General features: G+C 45.7%; 1 protein-coding gene across 3 annotated transcripts in view; it reads right to left on the bottom strand.

Moving 5' to 3' along the window:
- KIF9 (kinesin family member 9) overlaps nt 1–16,695 on the bottom strand; it is a 42,681-nt gene that overhangs the window by 21,132 nt on the left and 4,854 nt on the right. For all 3 annotated transcript variants that reach the window (XM_053409388.1, XM_053409389.1, XM_053409390.1), the window contains 9 exons: nt 15,614–15,720; nt 12,612–12,824; nt 11,262–11,345; nt 10,379–10,471; nt 9,143–9,290; nt 6,399–6,463; nt 4,615–4,692; nt 3,267–3,335; nt 149–253 (listed from right to left, as the gene is read on the bottom strand). In XM_053409388.1, coding sequence (XP_053265363.1) covers nt 149–253; nt 3,267–3,335; nt 4,615–4,692; nt 6,399–6,463; nt 9,143–9,290; nt 10,379–10,471; nt 11,262–11,345; nt 12,612–12,824; nt 15,614–15,720 — 962 coding nt within the window. The remainder of the gene's footprint in view (nt 1–148; nt 254–3,266; nt 3,336–4,614; nt 4,693–6,398; nt 6,464–9,142; nt 9,291–10,378; nt 10,472–11,261; nt 11,346–12,611; nt 12,825–15,613; nt 15,721–16,695) is intronic.

Here is a 16,695-nt window from a genome sequence, read left to right as displayed (position 1 = left end):
TGATCCAGTAGCCAGACGGTCTTTATCTCCCCTTAATCTATATGGCCCTGCCTTGGTCCTCACTGCTTCCGAATGAGCAAGAAACTATTATTTGCCCAACCCATCTCTGAAGATACCCCCCCGGATCTGCAAGATGACAACTACCTACATCTAACTCATCTATGGTTCCATCGAGGTAACGGCGGACTTGAGAGCTGATCTCTGCCACCTGGATTTCATTCAGGGGCTCGTAAGACACTGGAGGGCGGTTTAGCTGCAAGCGTAAGAGAACAGAAGGTCAGCAGTTAGGTGACGGGAGAGAGGCAGGCCCACCCCTGTTCTCCATAATGCTAGAAGTTCTCCTGGCTATGCCAAAATCGCTTTCCATCCAATGCTTCATAGAATCGTAGAGTTGGAAGCGCCCCCAGAGATCCTCTAGTCCAGCCTTTCTCAACCTGTGGGTCCCCAGATGTTGTTGAACTACAACTCCCATCACCCCTAGCTAGCAAGGCCAGAGCTCAGGGATGATGGGAGTTGTAGTCCAACATCTGGGGACCCACAGGCTGAGAACCGCTGCTCTAGTCCAACCCAAGGCAGGGATCTCAGCTAAAGCATCCATGACAGATGGATACCATCCAACCTCTGCTTTAAAATCTCCAAGGAAGGAGAGTCCACTACCTCCTGAGGGAGTTGGTTCCTCTGTCTAACTCAGAGGCTGGCAAGGTTTACCTCGCCTGGCCGGTTCACTCCAGCAGACACCCCTCCGTGGGCCAGATCTTGTGTGCAGCCGCAATTTCCGGCATCTGCGCAGATGCGATTTTCAGCGTCTGAGCATGCGCAGATGCGATTTCCGGCATCGCGGAAGTGAGTCCCTGTGCTTATATATATATATATATATATGTGTGTGTGTGTGTGTGTGTGTTTGCACACACATATTTTTATTAGTTTTTTTAACATATCCTTTCCAACAATCACATAACTTCTTATCTTTTTAGATAAGAATATTTTAGACTTCCGTCATCACCTCTGATGATTTTCCGTTCTTTATCACTTATTCTGCATTTCTTAATTTCTCTATTACTCTTAATTATCCTTAACTAATAATTCTCCTCATAGTCTTTCTTGCAATATTTGAGATAGTCCTCCTTTCAGTACTTCTTGCAGTCCTACTAGCATAATCTGTTCATTACAATTGCTTTTCAAACAGTTCGTATATTTGCTCCAGTCTTCTAAGAATCTCTGGTCCCGCAGCTTTCGAATCCTTCCTGTTAATTTATCCAATTCTGCATAGTCCATCATGCGCTGCGCTGATTTAGTGCAACGCGTGGGGACTCGCTGGGTGGGCGGCTTGATCCGGGGGTGGCTCGTTGGCTGGTGAAATGACCCCCATGGGCCGGTTGTGGCCATGGGCCTTAGGTTGCCTAGCCCTGGTCTAACAGCTCTCACTGCCAGAAAGTCCTTTCTGATCCTTCGCTGGAATCTCATCTTGTAACTTGAATTCATTGCTTCGAGTCCTACCCTCCGGAGCAGGAGAAAACAAGTTTGCTCCATCTTCTATGGCACAGCCCTTGAGATATTTGAAGGTGGCTATTATATCTCCTCTCAGACTCCCCTTTTCCAGGCTAAACATACCCAGCTCCCTCAACCATTCATCCTAAGGCTTGCTTTCCAGACCCTTAATCATTTTGGTTGGCCGTCTCTGCACCTGTTCCAGCATCTCAACCTCCTTCTTAAATTGTGGTGCCCAGAATGTCATTAGGCGGTGAGGACTACAGCCAGCTTCCCCACTCCCCAACAGAGAACTGTATAACCTTCAACTGCTTGCCTAAAGGTGGGACCATCTACACACTATGGAGAAGAAAGCTGGAATACTATTAGCATTTATGCCACTTTAGAGCATGTGAAGCATCTCAAAGCTACAGTAACCTGTAGCTGAAAGGTGGAGCAAGTGTTTGCACACAGAAGGTCACAGGTTCAATCCCTGTCATCTCCAGGTAGGACCAGAAATTGAATTGGTCTGACCTGATATACAGCATCTTCCTTAAATAGCTGAGTGATATCAGCAGGTTGTGGCAGATGAGGGAGGGCTGAACCCAAGAAAATGACCAACCCAGTGAAGTTATGGCTAGCACAAGATCTGGACCAGGGTCTTCCTGATCCATAGCTCAGGCTCTTAGTCATTGCACTATACCAACCAGCCTTGTAGCAAAAGGCTGGCCATTATGATGTGTGCGTGTTGCTTGTTTCTATGGCTGGACAACTGCAGTGCAAAATTCGGAGAAATCTGAATTTCAACGGACAGCTCTGCTTTGCTTTGTATATTGTTTTGGATTTGGCAGATTTGCCTTTAAATTGAAATGAAATTGAAATACTTTATTATCACTTGTACAACTTGTATGCAGTGAGATTAGACGAGCACCTGCACTCAGCTCTCTTAGTCTTAATTCCCCTCATTTACTGACGCACACCCACCAAACCCGAAAGTCAGTTGCCCTGTTGTTCTCTTTTCATTCAGCAGCCTAACAGCCCATGGATAGAAGCTGTTCTTTACCCTGTTGGTGCGACTAATCATGCTTCTATATCTTCTGCCTGAGGGCAGGAGATCAAGAAAGTGCCGGCCAGGGTGTGAACCATCCCTGAGAATTTTCCTCACTCTCCTGAGGCAACGTTCTTCCACTGTTTCATCTAGCGGATTCACGGACAGCCCATAATATCTTGTACTGTATTCACCACCCTCTGTAGGCACTTCCTATCCGTTGATGTCCAACCAGCGTCCCACACCGTGATGGAGTAGGAAAGGACACTTTCTATTGTGGACCGGTAGAAGGAGATCATCAGCTGTTGATTGACATCGTTCTTCCGCAATACTCTGAGGAGATGGAGTCTCTTGTTGGGCTTTCTTAACCACCTGGGTTGTACTGATTTTCCAAGTAAGGTCTTCTCTGAGATAAACTCAGATAAATGATAAACTGAGATAAATGTGAATCAAATTCTCCCCCACGCCCCAGGGCCGGGGGGAAAGTGACTAAGAACAGTTTATGGGGAGGGGGAGAGAAGTACAGTCCAGCTGCCCACCCCACATTGTGTATTAAAGTTTCCTCACCATCCATTTATCAGTAGGTGGCCCAATCTGGGTTGGGTGATTCTACCATCACAGAAGCATACAGCTGGAAGGGGCTAAAGGGTCATCTAGCCCAACCCCCAGAAATGCAAGAATCACAGCTAAATAATCCTTGACAAGCGGTCATTTTCAAAGCCTAACTGCATCCCCAGAGGCTGTTTCTCACCAGGCTGTTGTGCATGGCCAGCTCCTCCTTCAGGTAAAGGACTTCTTTTTCCAGAATTTTCACCATTCGCTAAGCAAAGGGAGAGAATGTAAGGTGAGAATGAAGCGGGAAAGAAAAAGAGAAGTAGAAAGTTCCAGAGCTGCGTTTCAGTTTCCAGTCCTTCCTGGTTGCTGTCATCACCCCTACTCTACCTCAGCCAGCAAGAAGAGATTTATATTGCTATATGTATTCTATTTCTTCTATTTTTATTGCAGAAATTGAGAAACAGCCTTCCAGTGCATTTGCAGTAATCAGGGTGACTTACAACTATTGAAGGGATGCGGGTGGCGCTGTGGGTTAAACCACAGAGCCTAGGACTTGCCGATCAGAAGGTCGGAGGTTCGAATCCCCGTGCGAGACCCTCACCCACGGACCATGTACAGGTAGGGTCTCGCAGCCCAAGTGACCCCATTCACTTCCTACTGTTTAGGAAAGTTTTTTAATGACTGATGTTTTAATGTATTTTTAATCTCCTGTTGGAAGCTGCCCAGAGTGGCTGGGGAAACCCAGCCAGATGGGCGGGGTATAAGTAATAAATAATAATAATAATAATAATAATAATAATAATAATAATAATAAATTACAGTCATACCTCATGTTACGGACGCTTCAGATTATGTCTTTTCAGGTTGCGTCCCGCAGCAACTCGGAAGGGGTTGCTTCCGGGTTTCGCCACTCACGCATGCACAGAAGTGCTAAATCGTGCTTCGTGCATGCACACAAAACCAAATTGCACTGCGCACCTGCGCAGATACAGCAATTCAGGCTGAGCTCTTTTCAGGTTGCGAATGGGCCTCTGGAACGGATCCCATTCGCAACCAGAGGTATCACTGTATTGTTATTATGGTAAGGTAAAGGCAAAGGACCCCTGGACGGTTAAGTCCAGTCAAAGGTGACTCTGGGGTTGTGGCGCTCATCTCACTTTCAGGCCGAGGGAGCTGGCCTTTGTCCACAGACAGCTTTCCGGGTCATGTGGCCAGCAGGACTAAACCGCTTCTGGCGCAATGGAACACCATGACGGAAACCAGAGCGCACAGAAACGCTGTTTACCTTCCCGCCGCAGTGGTACCTATTCATCTACCCACACTGCGTGCTTTCGAACTGCGAGGTTGGCAGGAGCTGGGACAGAGCAATGGGAGCTCACCTCGTCGCGGGGATTCGAACTGCTGACCTTCCGATCAGCAAGCCCAAGAGGCTCAGTGGTTTAGACCACAGCACCACCTGCGTCCTACTAACCACTCATCCACCGACCAAATCTCTCTTCCCAGCCAGCCAGCCAGTGGAATTGCCCACACAGGGCAGGACCTACCTCGGGGTTGATTTTTTCATTCACAATTGGCTCAGTGGTCACCCATTTCATTCTGGTAGCAAAACGCAGCGTGGACAGCTGAAGAGAAATGAATGTCACTTAGCAATTGTTCTGGAGTCAAGAAAACTGTGCCCAAGAGCCTATCTGAATGCCAAATGTAACGATAATTATTTTGATTTCTTATCTGCCCTTCACCTCAAGGTTCCAGGGCCGGGGGACAGGGCGGAATCCTTGCCCACCTGTCAAAGCGGGCTAAGGAGGCTGATCCAGTTTCCCCACCCTTGCTTTTGAAGGGGCTTGGAAATGGACTGGCATGTTAATGTATAAGAGTTTATGCAGAGAAAAAAGGACAGAAAAGATGTTAAGTTAGGTGTGCTCAGTGCTTTTGTTCTGGGGGGATGCAGGGGTGTGCATACTCCTAAACATTTTGTGAATCTTTGTACTTTTGTCCATTTACTGTATTTAGTTTCCCCAATATGAACTACAAAATGGTGATTTTCTTGAGTCAAAATGAGAGTACAGTGGTACCTCTGGATTATTATTATTATTATTTATTATTATTTATACCCCGCCCATCTGGCCGAGTTTCCCCAGCCACTCTGGGCGGCTCCCAATCAGGTATTAAAAACAATACAGCGTTAAATGTTAAAAACTTCCCTAAACAGGGCTGCCTTCAGATGTCTTTTAAAGATAGGATAGCTACTTATTTCCTTCACATCTGAAGGGAGGGTGTTCCACAGGGTGGGCGCCACCACCGAGAAGGCCCTCCGTTCCGGAGCTCCGTTCGCATCCAGAGCAGAACGCAACCCGTGTCTGCGCGTGTGCAGGTTGTGATTTGCCGCTTCTGCGCATGCGCGTGACGTCGTTTTGAGCATCTGCGCGTGCACGAGTGGCAAAACCCGGAAGTAACCCCTTTCGTTACTTCCGGGTCACCGCAGAGCGTAACCTGAAAACACTCAACCTGAAGCGAAACATACAGGGAGGCAATGTAGGTCTTTCAGAACCAATGTTGTATGATTGGGGTTCAATCACATACAGGAGAATTCAGGTTGCAGAGTGTATACCCAAATGGCACTCTGCACATGCCTCAACATGGCACCCAGTGCAGTTGGGCTAGAAGTGGAACAGTCCACTCTCATTCTGCTGCCCATACAGAGCAGGCCTTAAACCAAGGGTAGCCAATGTGATGCTCTCCAGCATTTTCCAGACTGCAGCTGCCATCAAATCCAACCAGCAACACCAAAGGCCAGGGATGACAGGGAGCTGTAGTCCATTATGGAGGCTGCTACATTGGCTCTCCCTGCATTTAAACAATCCCAGTTTTGCATTTAGGTAAGGTAAAGGTAAAGGGACCCCTGACCATTAGGTCCAGTCATGACCGACTCTGGGGTTGTGGCGCTCATCTCGCTTTATTGGCTGAGGGAGCCGGCGTACAGCTTCCAGGTCATATGGCCAGCATGACTAAGCCGCTTCTGGCCAACCAGAGCAGCGCACGGAAACACCGTTTACCTTCCCGCTGGAGTGGTACCTATTTATCTACTTGCACTTTGACGTGCTTTCGAACTGCTAGGTTGGCAGGAGCTGGGACCGAGCAACGGGAGCTCACCCTGTCGCGGGGATTTGAACCGCCAACCTTCTGATCGGCAAGCCCTAGGCTCTGTGGTTTAACTCACAGCACCACCCGATTCCCATTTGCATTTAGGTACATGTGCCCTAAGCACCTGGAAGGGTCACTTCACTTCCACCCACTTTTCAGCCCCTTGAGTCCCCGCCAGGAGGCTTACCGTCTCCACAATGTGGATGGCTTCACTGCAGATGTTGGCTACGAGGACTGTGTTGCAATTCCCGCCTAGGAGAGACACAAAGGCAATGAAGGCTGGAATCTGATTCTCTGATTCTACTTGCGGGGCATCATTTGTCCTCGTACCTACGGGACCGCCTCTCCTGGTATGCCCCATGGAGAGCCTCAAGGTCCATAAATAGCAACACCCTAGTGGTCCCGGGCCCTAAGGAAGTCAGATTAGCCTCAACCAGAGCCAGGGCCTTTTCAGTGATGGCTCCGGCCTGGTGGAACGCTCTGTCTCATGAGACCAGGGCCCTGCAGGATCTGATTTCTTTCCACAGGGCCTGTAAGACAGAGTTGTTCTGTCTGGCCCTTGGCTCGGAGCCAATTGTATTCCCTCCCCCTCTTTCTTTTTTCCTTTTCCTTTCTCCTCCTGTGATGAGGCTGCGTTTTAATATTTTAATGTTGTATTTTAATCTTGTTCTTAAGTTGTATTCATTCAACTTGTTTTGATTATTGCTTGTTTGCCGCCCTGAGCCCGGCCTTGGCTGGGGAGGGCGGGGCATAAATAAAAATTATTATTATTATTATTATTATTATTCGCTGGCATCCATCCACCAAGGAACTCCTGAGTGCCCCAGAGAATTCAGGGAGAAAGCTAAGGACCAGGACCCATGTTCAATTCCCAAAGCGTGTGGGTGGGTGGACCAGTTGGGACTTTAATAATAATAATAATAATAATAATAATAATAATAATAATATTTATACCCCACCCATTTGACTGCGTTTCACCAGCCACTCTGGGCGGCTTCCAACAGAATATTAAAATACAATAGTCTATTAAACATTAAAAGCTTCCCTAAACAGGGCTGCCTTCAGATGTCTTCTAAAAGTCAGGTAGTTGTTTTTCTCTTTGACATCTGATGGGAGGGCGTTCCACAGGGCGGGCGCCACCACCGAGAAGGCCCTCTGCCTGGTTCCCTGTAACTTGGCTTCTCACAGCGAGGGAACCGCCAGAAGGCCCTCGGAGCTGGACCTCAGTGTCCAGGCAGAACGATGGGGGTGGAGACGCTCCTTCAGGTATACTAGACCAAGGCCATTTAGGGCTTTATTTATTTGTTTAAGGGCATTTCTGAGCCCTTTAATATTTAAGCAGTGCACGCTATGTATAATATAAAAACAATATCCGTTAAAACAAAAATGCTATCTAGAACCAACGAAACCAAGTCTAAAGCAAATAAAAGGGATTCGAGGGATTCATCTGCATAAATGCATAAAAATCTCCACTTAAATGGCTTGTTGAAAGAGGACCCTGGCCTTTCAAGAACCACGTTATTCCTTATAAACCTGCCCACTGTCCCTTCATGTCCTGCTCTGTATCCCTGCAATCTGAGGTCTGGTGATTATTAAAGGCAGGGTCTTTTCTCTGATGGCCCCCAGGCTGATTTTCAACAGTGGACAGGGCCAGAGCCAAAAGTGAGGCCAGATTTGCACACTCTTAACAGAGATATGGGGACATAGGTGGTGCTGTGGGTTAAACCACAGAGCCTAGGACTTGCTGATCAGAAGGTCGGTGGTTTGAATCCCTGCGACGGGGTGAGCTCCCGTTGCTCGGTCCCTGCTCCTGCCAACCTAGCAGTTCAAAAGCACGCCAGTGCATGTAGATAAATAGGTACTGCTCCGGCGGGAAGGTAAGTGGCGTTTCCGTGCGCTGCTCTGGTTTGCCAGAAGCGGCTTAGTCCTGCTGGCCACATGACCCGGAAGCTGTACACCGGCTCCCTTGGCCAATAAAGCGAGATGAGCGCTGCAACCCCAGAGTTGGCCGCAACTGGACCTAATGGTCAGGGGTCCCTTTACCTTTACGTTTAACAGAGATATACATTCAACACAAACAGTCATAGTCACACAGAGACTTAATGCCCACACTATCACTGGGATTGGTTAAGCTCCTTCTTCTCTCATTTAGGCTAAAAAGCATCCTGTTCAGAAGATGCTCTAAAACAGGGTTCCCCAACTTGGGTCCCTAGCTGTTTTTGGACTACAACCAGTGTTGTTTTTTTATTAAAAAAATGTTTAGGGGGTACTCTCATTCTCACTCAAGAAAATCACCATTTTATAGTTCAAATTGGGGAAAATAAATACAGCAGATGGACAAAAGTTCAAAGATTCACAAAATGTTTAGGGGTATGCATACCCCTGCGTACCCCCGGGGGGAAAACCACTGACTACAACCCCAATCATCCCTAGCTAGCAGGACCAGTGGTCAGGGATGATGGGAACTGTAGTCCAAAACCAGCTAGAGACCCAAATTTGGGAAACCTTGCTCTAAAATGCTACCTGCTACTGTTAAATGTTTAACTTTTGAAACTGCGAGGTGGGAGGAGAGAGAGAGAGATTATTTTATTTTTAATGGGAACCTTGCAAATAAATTATAAATTTTAATGGCACTTAATTAATGCTTGGCAGGGGGTTGGACTCAATGGCCCTTGTGGTCTCTTCCAACTCTATGATTCTATGATTCTATGATTAATTGTTTTCCTGTTGGCCACTTTAGGAGCTGTTTAACAGAAAGGGGGAACAGAAGCAACTACATTTTAGAGATCAGGTGATGTTAAACTAAGGTCAAGAGTGATGGCGTAGTGTCATAACAGCCCTGACAAGGCCAGATTTGACATGAGCAGGGACTTGAACCCGGGTTTGCCCAAACCCAACACTCCAGCCAGTACCACCAACCCAAGTCCTTACCCAATGAATCCTTCAGGGTGTAAGTGAGCTTGCTCTGGCGGAAAGGAACGTGTTCCCGGTTACGGTCGGCCAACGCAATAATAACTTGTTCCAGGTACGACAGAGACCTGTTGATGTAAGTTGCTTCCTTCAGTCCATACCCCTCCGACTGTTAAAAAGGGGAAGCAGGAGGACACCTTAGAAAGTGTGGTTTATGTTTCATTGGAAGTATTTTATCTGGCCTTTCTGTATACCCACGGTGGCTAACGCAGTTAAAACAGAATAGACAAACAACCACATGATTACTAAACAACAACAACAAATTTAAAACTGAATTAAAATGCAAGAGAGCAACATAGTAAGTTAGGCTGTGTACACAACACACATTAAAAGCACATTTCCTTGAGATATTTGAAGACGACTGCCGTATCTCCTCTCAGTCTCCTCTTCTCCAGGCTAAACATACCCAGCTCCTTCAACCATTCCTCATAAGGCTTGGTTTCCAGATCCTTGATTATTTTGGTTGCCCTCCTCTGCACACCTTCCAGCTTGTCAACATCCTTCTTAAATTGAGATTCCCCAAAATTGGACACAGTATTCCATGTGTGCTCTGACCAAGGTAGAATAGAGTGGTACCATTACTTCTCTTGATCTAGATACTATGCTTCTGTTGATGCAGCCTAGAATAACATTAGCCTTTTTTGCTGCTGCATCATACTGTTAAGATCCCAAGATTCTTTTCACATGTACTGCTAGTAAGCCAGGAGTCCCCCGTCTTATATGTGTGTGTCTGGTTCTTCCTGCCTAAGTGCAGAACCTTACATTTCTCCCTATTGAAATTCATTCTGTTAGTTTGGGCTCAGATCTCCAATTTGTTAAGGCCATTTTGAATTCTGATTCTGTCTTCTGCGGCATTAGCTACCCCTCCCAGTTCGGTACCAGCCAGAAAGTGAAGAAGAAGAAGAAGAGGAGTTTGGATTTGATATCCCGCTTTATCACTAAAGCGATAGGAGGAGCGGGGAAGCGAACCCGGTTCATCAGATTACGAGACTACCGCTCTTAACCACTACACCACACTGGCTCTCGACAATGAGCATCTCGACACAATCACACAATCACAGACACTTAATGCACACATTGTCACAGGGATTTCTTTTTTCCGTTAGTGTAAAAGGAAAGCTAGCTTCTTGATCACTTAAAACGAAGTTAGCTAACTCACCGGCTCCAGGCAAAAACAAGTTCTCCCAACGGACTTACTTTGGTCTTTGCCAGCCTCTCTGAGCCTGCTAGATCCACCAGGTTAATTTTGGAGGTCACGTAACGGGCATCAGAAAGAATTCTGGAATGACACTGAGGTGGGAGATCGGGGACATTAGCGCACCTTGAACGCAAGAGGACTGTTGAACCGCACCAGAGGATCCACAGACCTCTGGATTTTCCCGACCACCCCATGAATAAAAGCCTAAATAAAAGGCTCTCCAGTGACGCAGTTTTTAATCGGGATCCGCCATTATGAGACAGGCTATGTTGCAGAGATTAATAGCCATAGGGGGAGGCGAGCCATTACTTTGTTATCATGTTTGCATTCTAAGATCGACTTGGCAAATCTTCCCCGAAAAGGCTAATTTATGGTGTAACTTGTCTGGGAAAACGAATGAGCAAACGCCTAGATTCTATTTCATCGGAACTGAGAAAGATGGCGTCTGCCACCTGAGGAGGACTTTTGGAAGGATTCGGCATAAATTACAGCGTGTGAGGATTTATTGCAAACAAAAGACTTTCCAGCTTTTTTAAAAAAGGGAGAGCCATACAAAGTTCACACAGAAGCATAATATCGCTTACTTTAACTCGCCTGTGGAAGCAACTCAGAGGCTATTAAGAAGAAAAAGGATAACAACAAGAAGATTGAAAGATAGGACTGGTGAATACTAAAAGCAGCAGAAATATGAGATGATCGGACCCTACTGAACTCGAAGCATGGGAACCCCCAACAAAAATTTATAATTTGGCAAAATATTTGGACTTTATGATATGTATTGGTATAATTTGGAATAATGAATGTGATATGATTGGATTGTTAAAATGGAAAACTTAATAAAAATTATTATTAAAAACAAGAGAAAACGCCGCCAGCCCTGACCTCGATGTAAATAGTGAAGATGCAATGAGACCTGGAAGAGTTCCTGTTCAGAGCGTGTTGACCAACAGATCTATTGGTGTCCCCCTGGAGAAGAAAATGAAAAGCGGAGGAATAAACCAAGGACAGAACAAAAGGAGTTCGTTTCTCTGCTACATTTATAGGCCTCTCCACAGCAACATTCTCAGGACAGCTGACAGCGAGGAATAAACACAAAGGGTGCCTTCAGACTGCCTGTCTTCTGAGCAGTCATTCTGAGTGGTTTGCAGGGAGACGACACTGGGTCAAAGGAGATTCTACCCTTTAATTAAATTATTATTAATAATAATTTTATTATTGCTTGTTAGCCGCGCTGAGCCTGGCCTTGGCTGGGGAGGGTGGGGTATAAATAAAAATTATTATTACCCTATATTATCCCATTCTTTATTGCAAAAAAAGTCCAATCTTTCGGGAAAGAAGGTTTGTCGTAAAATACTTCCCAACCAATTATTTCAGTTTGGGCACTGCCAGGCAGTTGCTGTTTTAATAATAAAAATAAAACTATTTATACCTCGCCTATCTGGCTGGGTTTCCCCAGCCACTCTGGGCAGCTTCCAACAGAATAGTAAAAACGCGTTATAACATCAAACATTAAAAACTTCCTTAAACAGGGCTGCCTTCAGGTGTCTTCTAAAAGTCAGATAGTTGTTTTATCTCCTTGACATCTGGTGGGAGGCCGTTCCACAGGGTGGGTGCCACTACTGAGAAGGCCCTCTGCCTGGTTCCCTGTAGTTTCACTTCTCACAAGGAGGGAACCACCAAAAGGCCCTCGGTACTGGACCTCAGTGTCCAGGCTGAACGATGGGGGTGGAGACACTCCTTCAGGTATAATGGGCCGAGGCCATTTGCATGGGTAGGCAAACTAAGGCCTGGGGGCCGGATCGGGCCCAATCGCCTTCTAAATCTGGCCTGCGGAGCGTGTTTTTACAGGAGTAGAACGTGTGCTTTTATTTAAAATGCATCTCTGGGTTATTTGTGGGGCATAGGAATTCGTTCATTTCCCCCTCCAAAATATAGTCCGGCCCCCCACATGGTCTGAGGGACAGTGGAACGGCCCCCTGCTGCAAAAGTTTGCTGACCCCTGATTTAGGGCTTTCAAGGTCAGCACCAACACTTTGAATTGTGCTCAGAAACGTACTGGGAGCCAATGTAGGTCTTTCAGGACCGGTGTTATGTGGGTGGGGTTCGATCACCTACAGGCAAATTCAGGTTGCACAACCCGGAAGTAGCCAATTCAATGACTATAAAAAACATAACACAGCACAGAAGTAACACGGAGGAGAGAAAGCGCCAGGCCACGCTGACTCTTCTTACCTCGAACAAGAGATTTAAAGCAATTTCTTCGTGGGGGGCTGCGTGTACCGTCAAGCCTTTCACATAGACACCTTGGGGTCCCTCTCCTATAGACAGCGGAATGTCACTGGGGGTCGTGGCTAAAAGGTCAAAGATGATCTCGTTGTGGATTTCCAGGTACGAAATTCGAACGGTGATGAACTGACTCCCGTGTTCCTCCATTGACTTGAATACCTGTAGAGAAGGTTGGACGGGAGAGATTGGTTGCATTATCATCAAATAAATGAAGTGTTCAAATTGGACAGTAAAATTGGCTTTCAGGTGGAAAAATCAAAATTAGAGACTGAACTGTTAGAATCCAGTACTAAGAATTTGTCAAAAATGTACAACTTGCTGCTGAAATGGAATACACAAGATGAAACGGTTAAATCAACTATGATTAAATGGGCTCAGGACATTGGTCATAATATTTTGTTCGCTGACTGGGAAAAGTTGTGGACCACCGGGATGAAATTTACGGCATGTAATGCCTTAAGAGAGAATATTATGAAAATGATCTATAGGTGGTACATAACCCCAGTCAAGCTCGCAAAGATTTACCATTTGCCTGACAATAAATGTTGGAAATGTAAGGAAAAGGAAGGTACATTCTTTCACCTCTGGTGGACGTGCCCGAAGATTAAGGCATTCTGGGAAATGATCTATAATGAACTGAAAAAGGTATTTAAATATACTTTCCCCAAGAAACCAGAGGCCTTTCTCTTGGGTATTGTCGGCCAGGGGGTGCTAAAGACAGATATAACTTTCTTTATGTACGCTACAACAGCAGCTAGAATACTTATTGCAAAGTACTGGAAGACACAGGATCTACCCACACTGGAAGAATGGCAGATGAAGGTGATGGACTACATGGGCTTGGCAGAAATGACGAGCAGAATCCGAAACCAGGGAAAAGAAACGGCGGAAGAAGAATGGAAAAAGTTTAAGGACTATTTAAAGAAATATTACAAAATTAATGACAGCTAGAATGATGTTGGACTAAAGTAAATGGTTACTATTAGTAATGGTTAAGACAAGGAGAATAAGGATGATTAGCTTAAATTTATAGCAAAATAAGGGAAGATTTGCTGAACAATTGATTAGAATTTGGAATACAGAAACGGGAGGCACGAGGAAGTCGAAGAAGAAAGGTTTAAGAAATTAGGACATGAAAGGGTACTTGTTTCTTGTTTTGTTTTTTTTTTGTCTTCTGTTTGTTTATGTATGTTTTGTTTGTATGAATATAAAAATTGTTTAATAAAAATATTTTTTTAAAAAAAGAGAAGGTTGGACGGGTCTCAGCGAAGTTGAAGAAGAGAAGATGAAGAGTTTGGGTTTGATATCCCGCTTTATCACTACCCGAAGGAGTCTCAAAGCGGCTAACATTCTCCTTTCCCTTCCTCCCCCACAACAAACACTCTGTGAGGTGAGTGAGGCTGAGAGACTTCAGAGAAGTGTGACTAGCCCAAGGTCACCCCGCAGCCGCATGTGGAGGAGCGGGGAAGCGAACCCGGTTCACCAGATTACGAGACTACGGCTCTTAACCACTACACCACACTGGCTCTCTCTGAGTTGCTTTCAATCAGGTTACCTGTGCTTTTTTCAAAGATGGGAAGAGAGGGGTTGGAGACCTCTAAATCCGGCTCAGAGTGGACCCGCTGATATCAATACACCTACAGTACTTGTGTCTGTTAATTTCATTTGGGTCTGCTCTGAGATGGACAAGTCTTGAGTACTACCCAGGGGTGGTAAATTAAGGGAACAGCCCAGTCAGAAGTTCTCCCATTCAAGTGGGAAGTTCATCCTGAGCAAGAAATAAGCAGGAACTGCAAAAGAGGCTCTTTCCAACACAACTAGCTGAGAGCTCCCTTTTTAAAAAAAACTTTTTATTTCATTTTAATATACCACATACAAAAAGAAAATACGAGGATACACAAATATCCCTCACCTCCTAACAACTTAAAAAAGAGAAGAAAATAAAAATAAAAAACACCACCACCACCAATACATTAAATATTACTCACAATACATTTAACATAAAGGTGACTTTTCCTATATAGCTGACTTCCCACCTACTCCTTACTTCTATTTCTCATCCATTATTCACTGCCATATTATAGCATATATTGGCTTTAATGTTATTTATTCTATCCTAGGTTTTCCATCAGATTTAAAACTCCTACTGAAGTTATTTAAATGCTGCTGCGCTGTGGGTTAAACCACAGAGCCTAGGACTTGCCGATCAGAAGGTCGGCGGTTCGAATCCTCGCAACAGGGTGAGCTCCCGTTGCTCAGTCCCAGCTCCTGCCAACCTAGCAGTTCGAAAGCACGTCAAAGTGCAAGTAGATAAATAGGTACCGCTCCAGCAGGAAGGTAAACGGCGTTTCCGTGCACTGCTCTGGTTCGCTAGAAGGAGGTTAGTCATGGTGGCCACATGACCCGGAAGCTGTACGCCGGCTCCCTCGGCCAGTAAAGCGAGATGAGTGCCGCAACCCCAGAGTCGGTCACGACTGGACCTAATGGTAAGAGGTCCCTTTACCTTTCAGACTTCAAACTGTCATTGCTATTTTTCAAATAAATTTTAAGGACTTCCCATTTTGTGGTAAATGCTTCCTTTGATTTATTTTTTTATTCTTTCTGATAAATGGTCTAATTCGGCGTATTCGGTCATTTTTTGAGAGCTCCCATTAAAGGACCTCAGATAGCCAGATGGAGAAAGTCTCTTAAAGTTTAACAGGATATGCCAGGGATTGACGTGTCACCTGGATGGGGGCCAAACAGGTGCAGAATCAGGTCCTCCCGTGCCCCTTCACTGCTCCTTGTCTAGGAGGTAGGGGGTGCCCCAGGGCTTTCCCCCCACATTCTGTTCTGTCAGCGACAGCAGCCTTAACCATCACAGGTTGGCAGGAATTCCCATGTGCCCACATGGACAACTGTTTGAGCTTCCTCCTTCATCAGCATCACTGCATCATGGAAAGGGTTACCTGTTGGATAGCTCGGGGTATGATCCCTCGATGCTTGTAGTTTCCAGTTGTTCCCGTCATAGTGAAAGTCTTGCCAGCTCCAGTTTGCCCATAGCATAATATAGTACCTGCAAGTTTCAAATGCACAGCTGTCAACTTACAGATTTAAAAATAAGGGATAGCAGCCTCGAAAATAAGGGATCAGCAGCCAAAATAAGGGATTTTCCAAGGGGCACAGGTGTGTTCAGCTTCTGAGCCCCTCCGAGCCAAAGGCAGAAAGCCCAGCCAGCAGCCAAACGAAGACTCAAGCGGTGGTTCCCACAGCGCAGCAACCTGGCAAAGGGGATGCAGCAAGGAAAACCACCGCCACCTCTCCGCTGGGAAGCGCTGAGCAAAGGCGAGTCCCCAGGCAATGCAGCCGATTTGATCGGCACAAGGCATGCAAGCTCCACCCCCCAGTCGTTCTTTTTTTAAAAAAAAAAATTATTAAAGTTTTTAAGGTATAACAAAAAAGATGAAAAATAAAAAGAAACATACAAAATAAAAACAGTTAAAAACACATTAATTTTCATAACATATCTTCCTTACGCTTATTTCCCCAGACCTCCTCATACCTCCCTTTTTTGTATTCCAGTTCAGTTTGTTAGTTCAGCAAATCCTTACCATTAAACTTTTACCCATTTGTAACCTTTTTTTTTCATATCTCTTAAAGCATTACAGCTGGAAACCACTTATTTTCTATCCAACATCCTCCTAACATTCCTTAATTTTACAATATTTCTGTAAATAGTCTTTAAATTTCTTCCAATCTTCTTTCACCAACTCTTCTCCCTGGTCTCGGATTCTGCCAGTCATTTCCGCCCCCAGTCGTTCTTAGACTCCTTATTGGGTGAGCAACGCAGCCAAGCAACACAGCTGGAGCCTCCCTCCTCCCTGGCCAGCAGGGAGGGAGGGAGGGAGAGGAGCTGCTTCCTTTGAAACCCGGGAAATTTAAGGGACATCTTCAGTAAGGGACAGCAGTGGGACGCTGGGGTAAGGGACTTTCCCGCCAAATCAGGGACGGTTGACAGCTATGTTCAAATGAGACACCGTGAACTCATAAG

Source organism: Podarcis raffonei, chromosome 12 (assembly GCF_027172205.1).
Source record: "Podarcis raffonei isolate rPodRaf1 chromosome 12, rPodRaf1.pri, whole genome shotgun sequence".
Lineage (NCBI taxonomy): Eukaryota > Metazoa > Chordata > Lepidosauria > Squamata > Lacertidae > Podarcis > Podarcis raffonei.
The sequence above is the reverse complement of the archived record's forward strand: the minus strand, read 5'-3'. Positions and strand labels throughout refer to the sequence as shown.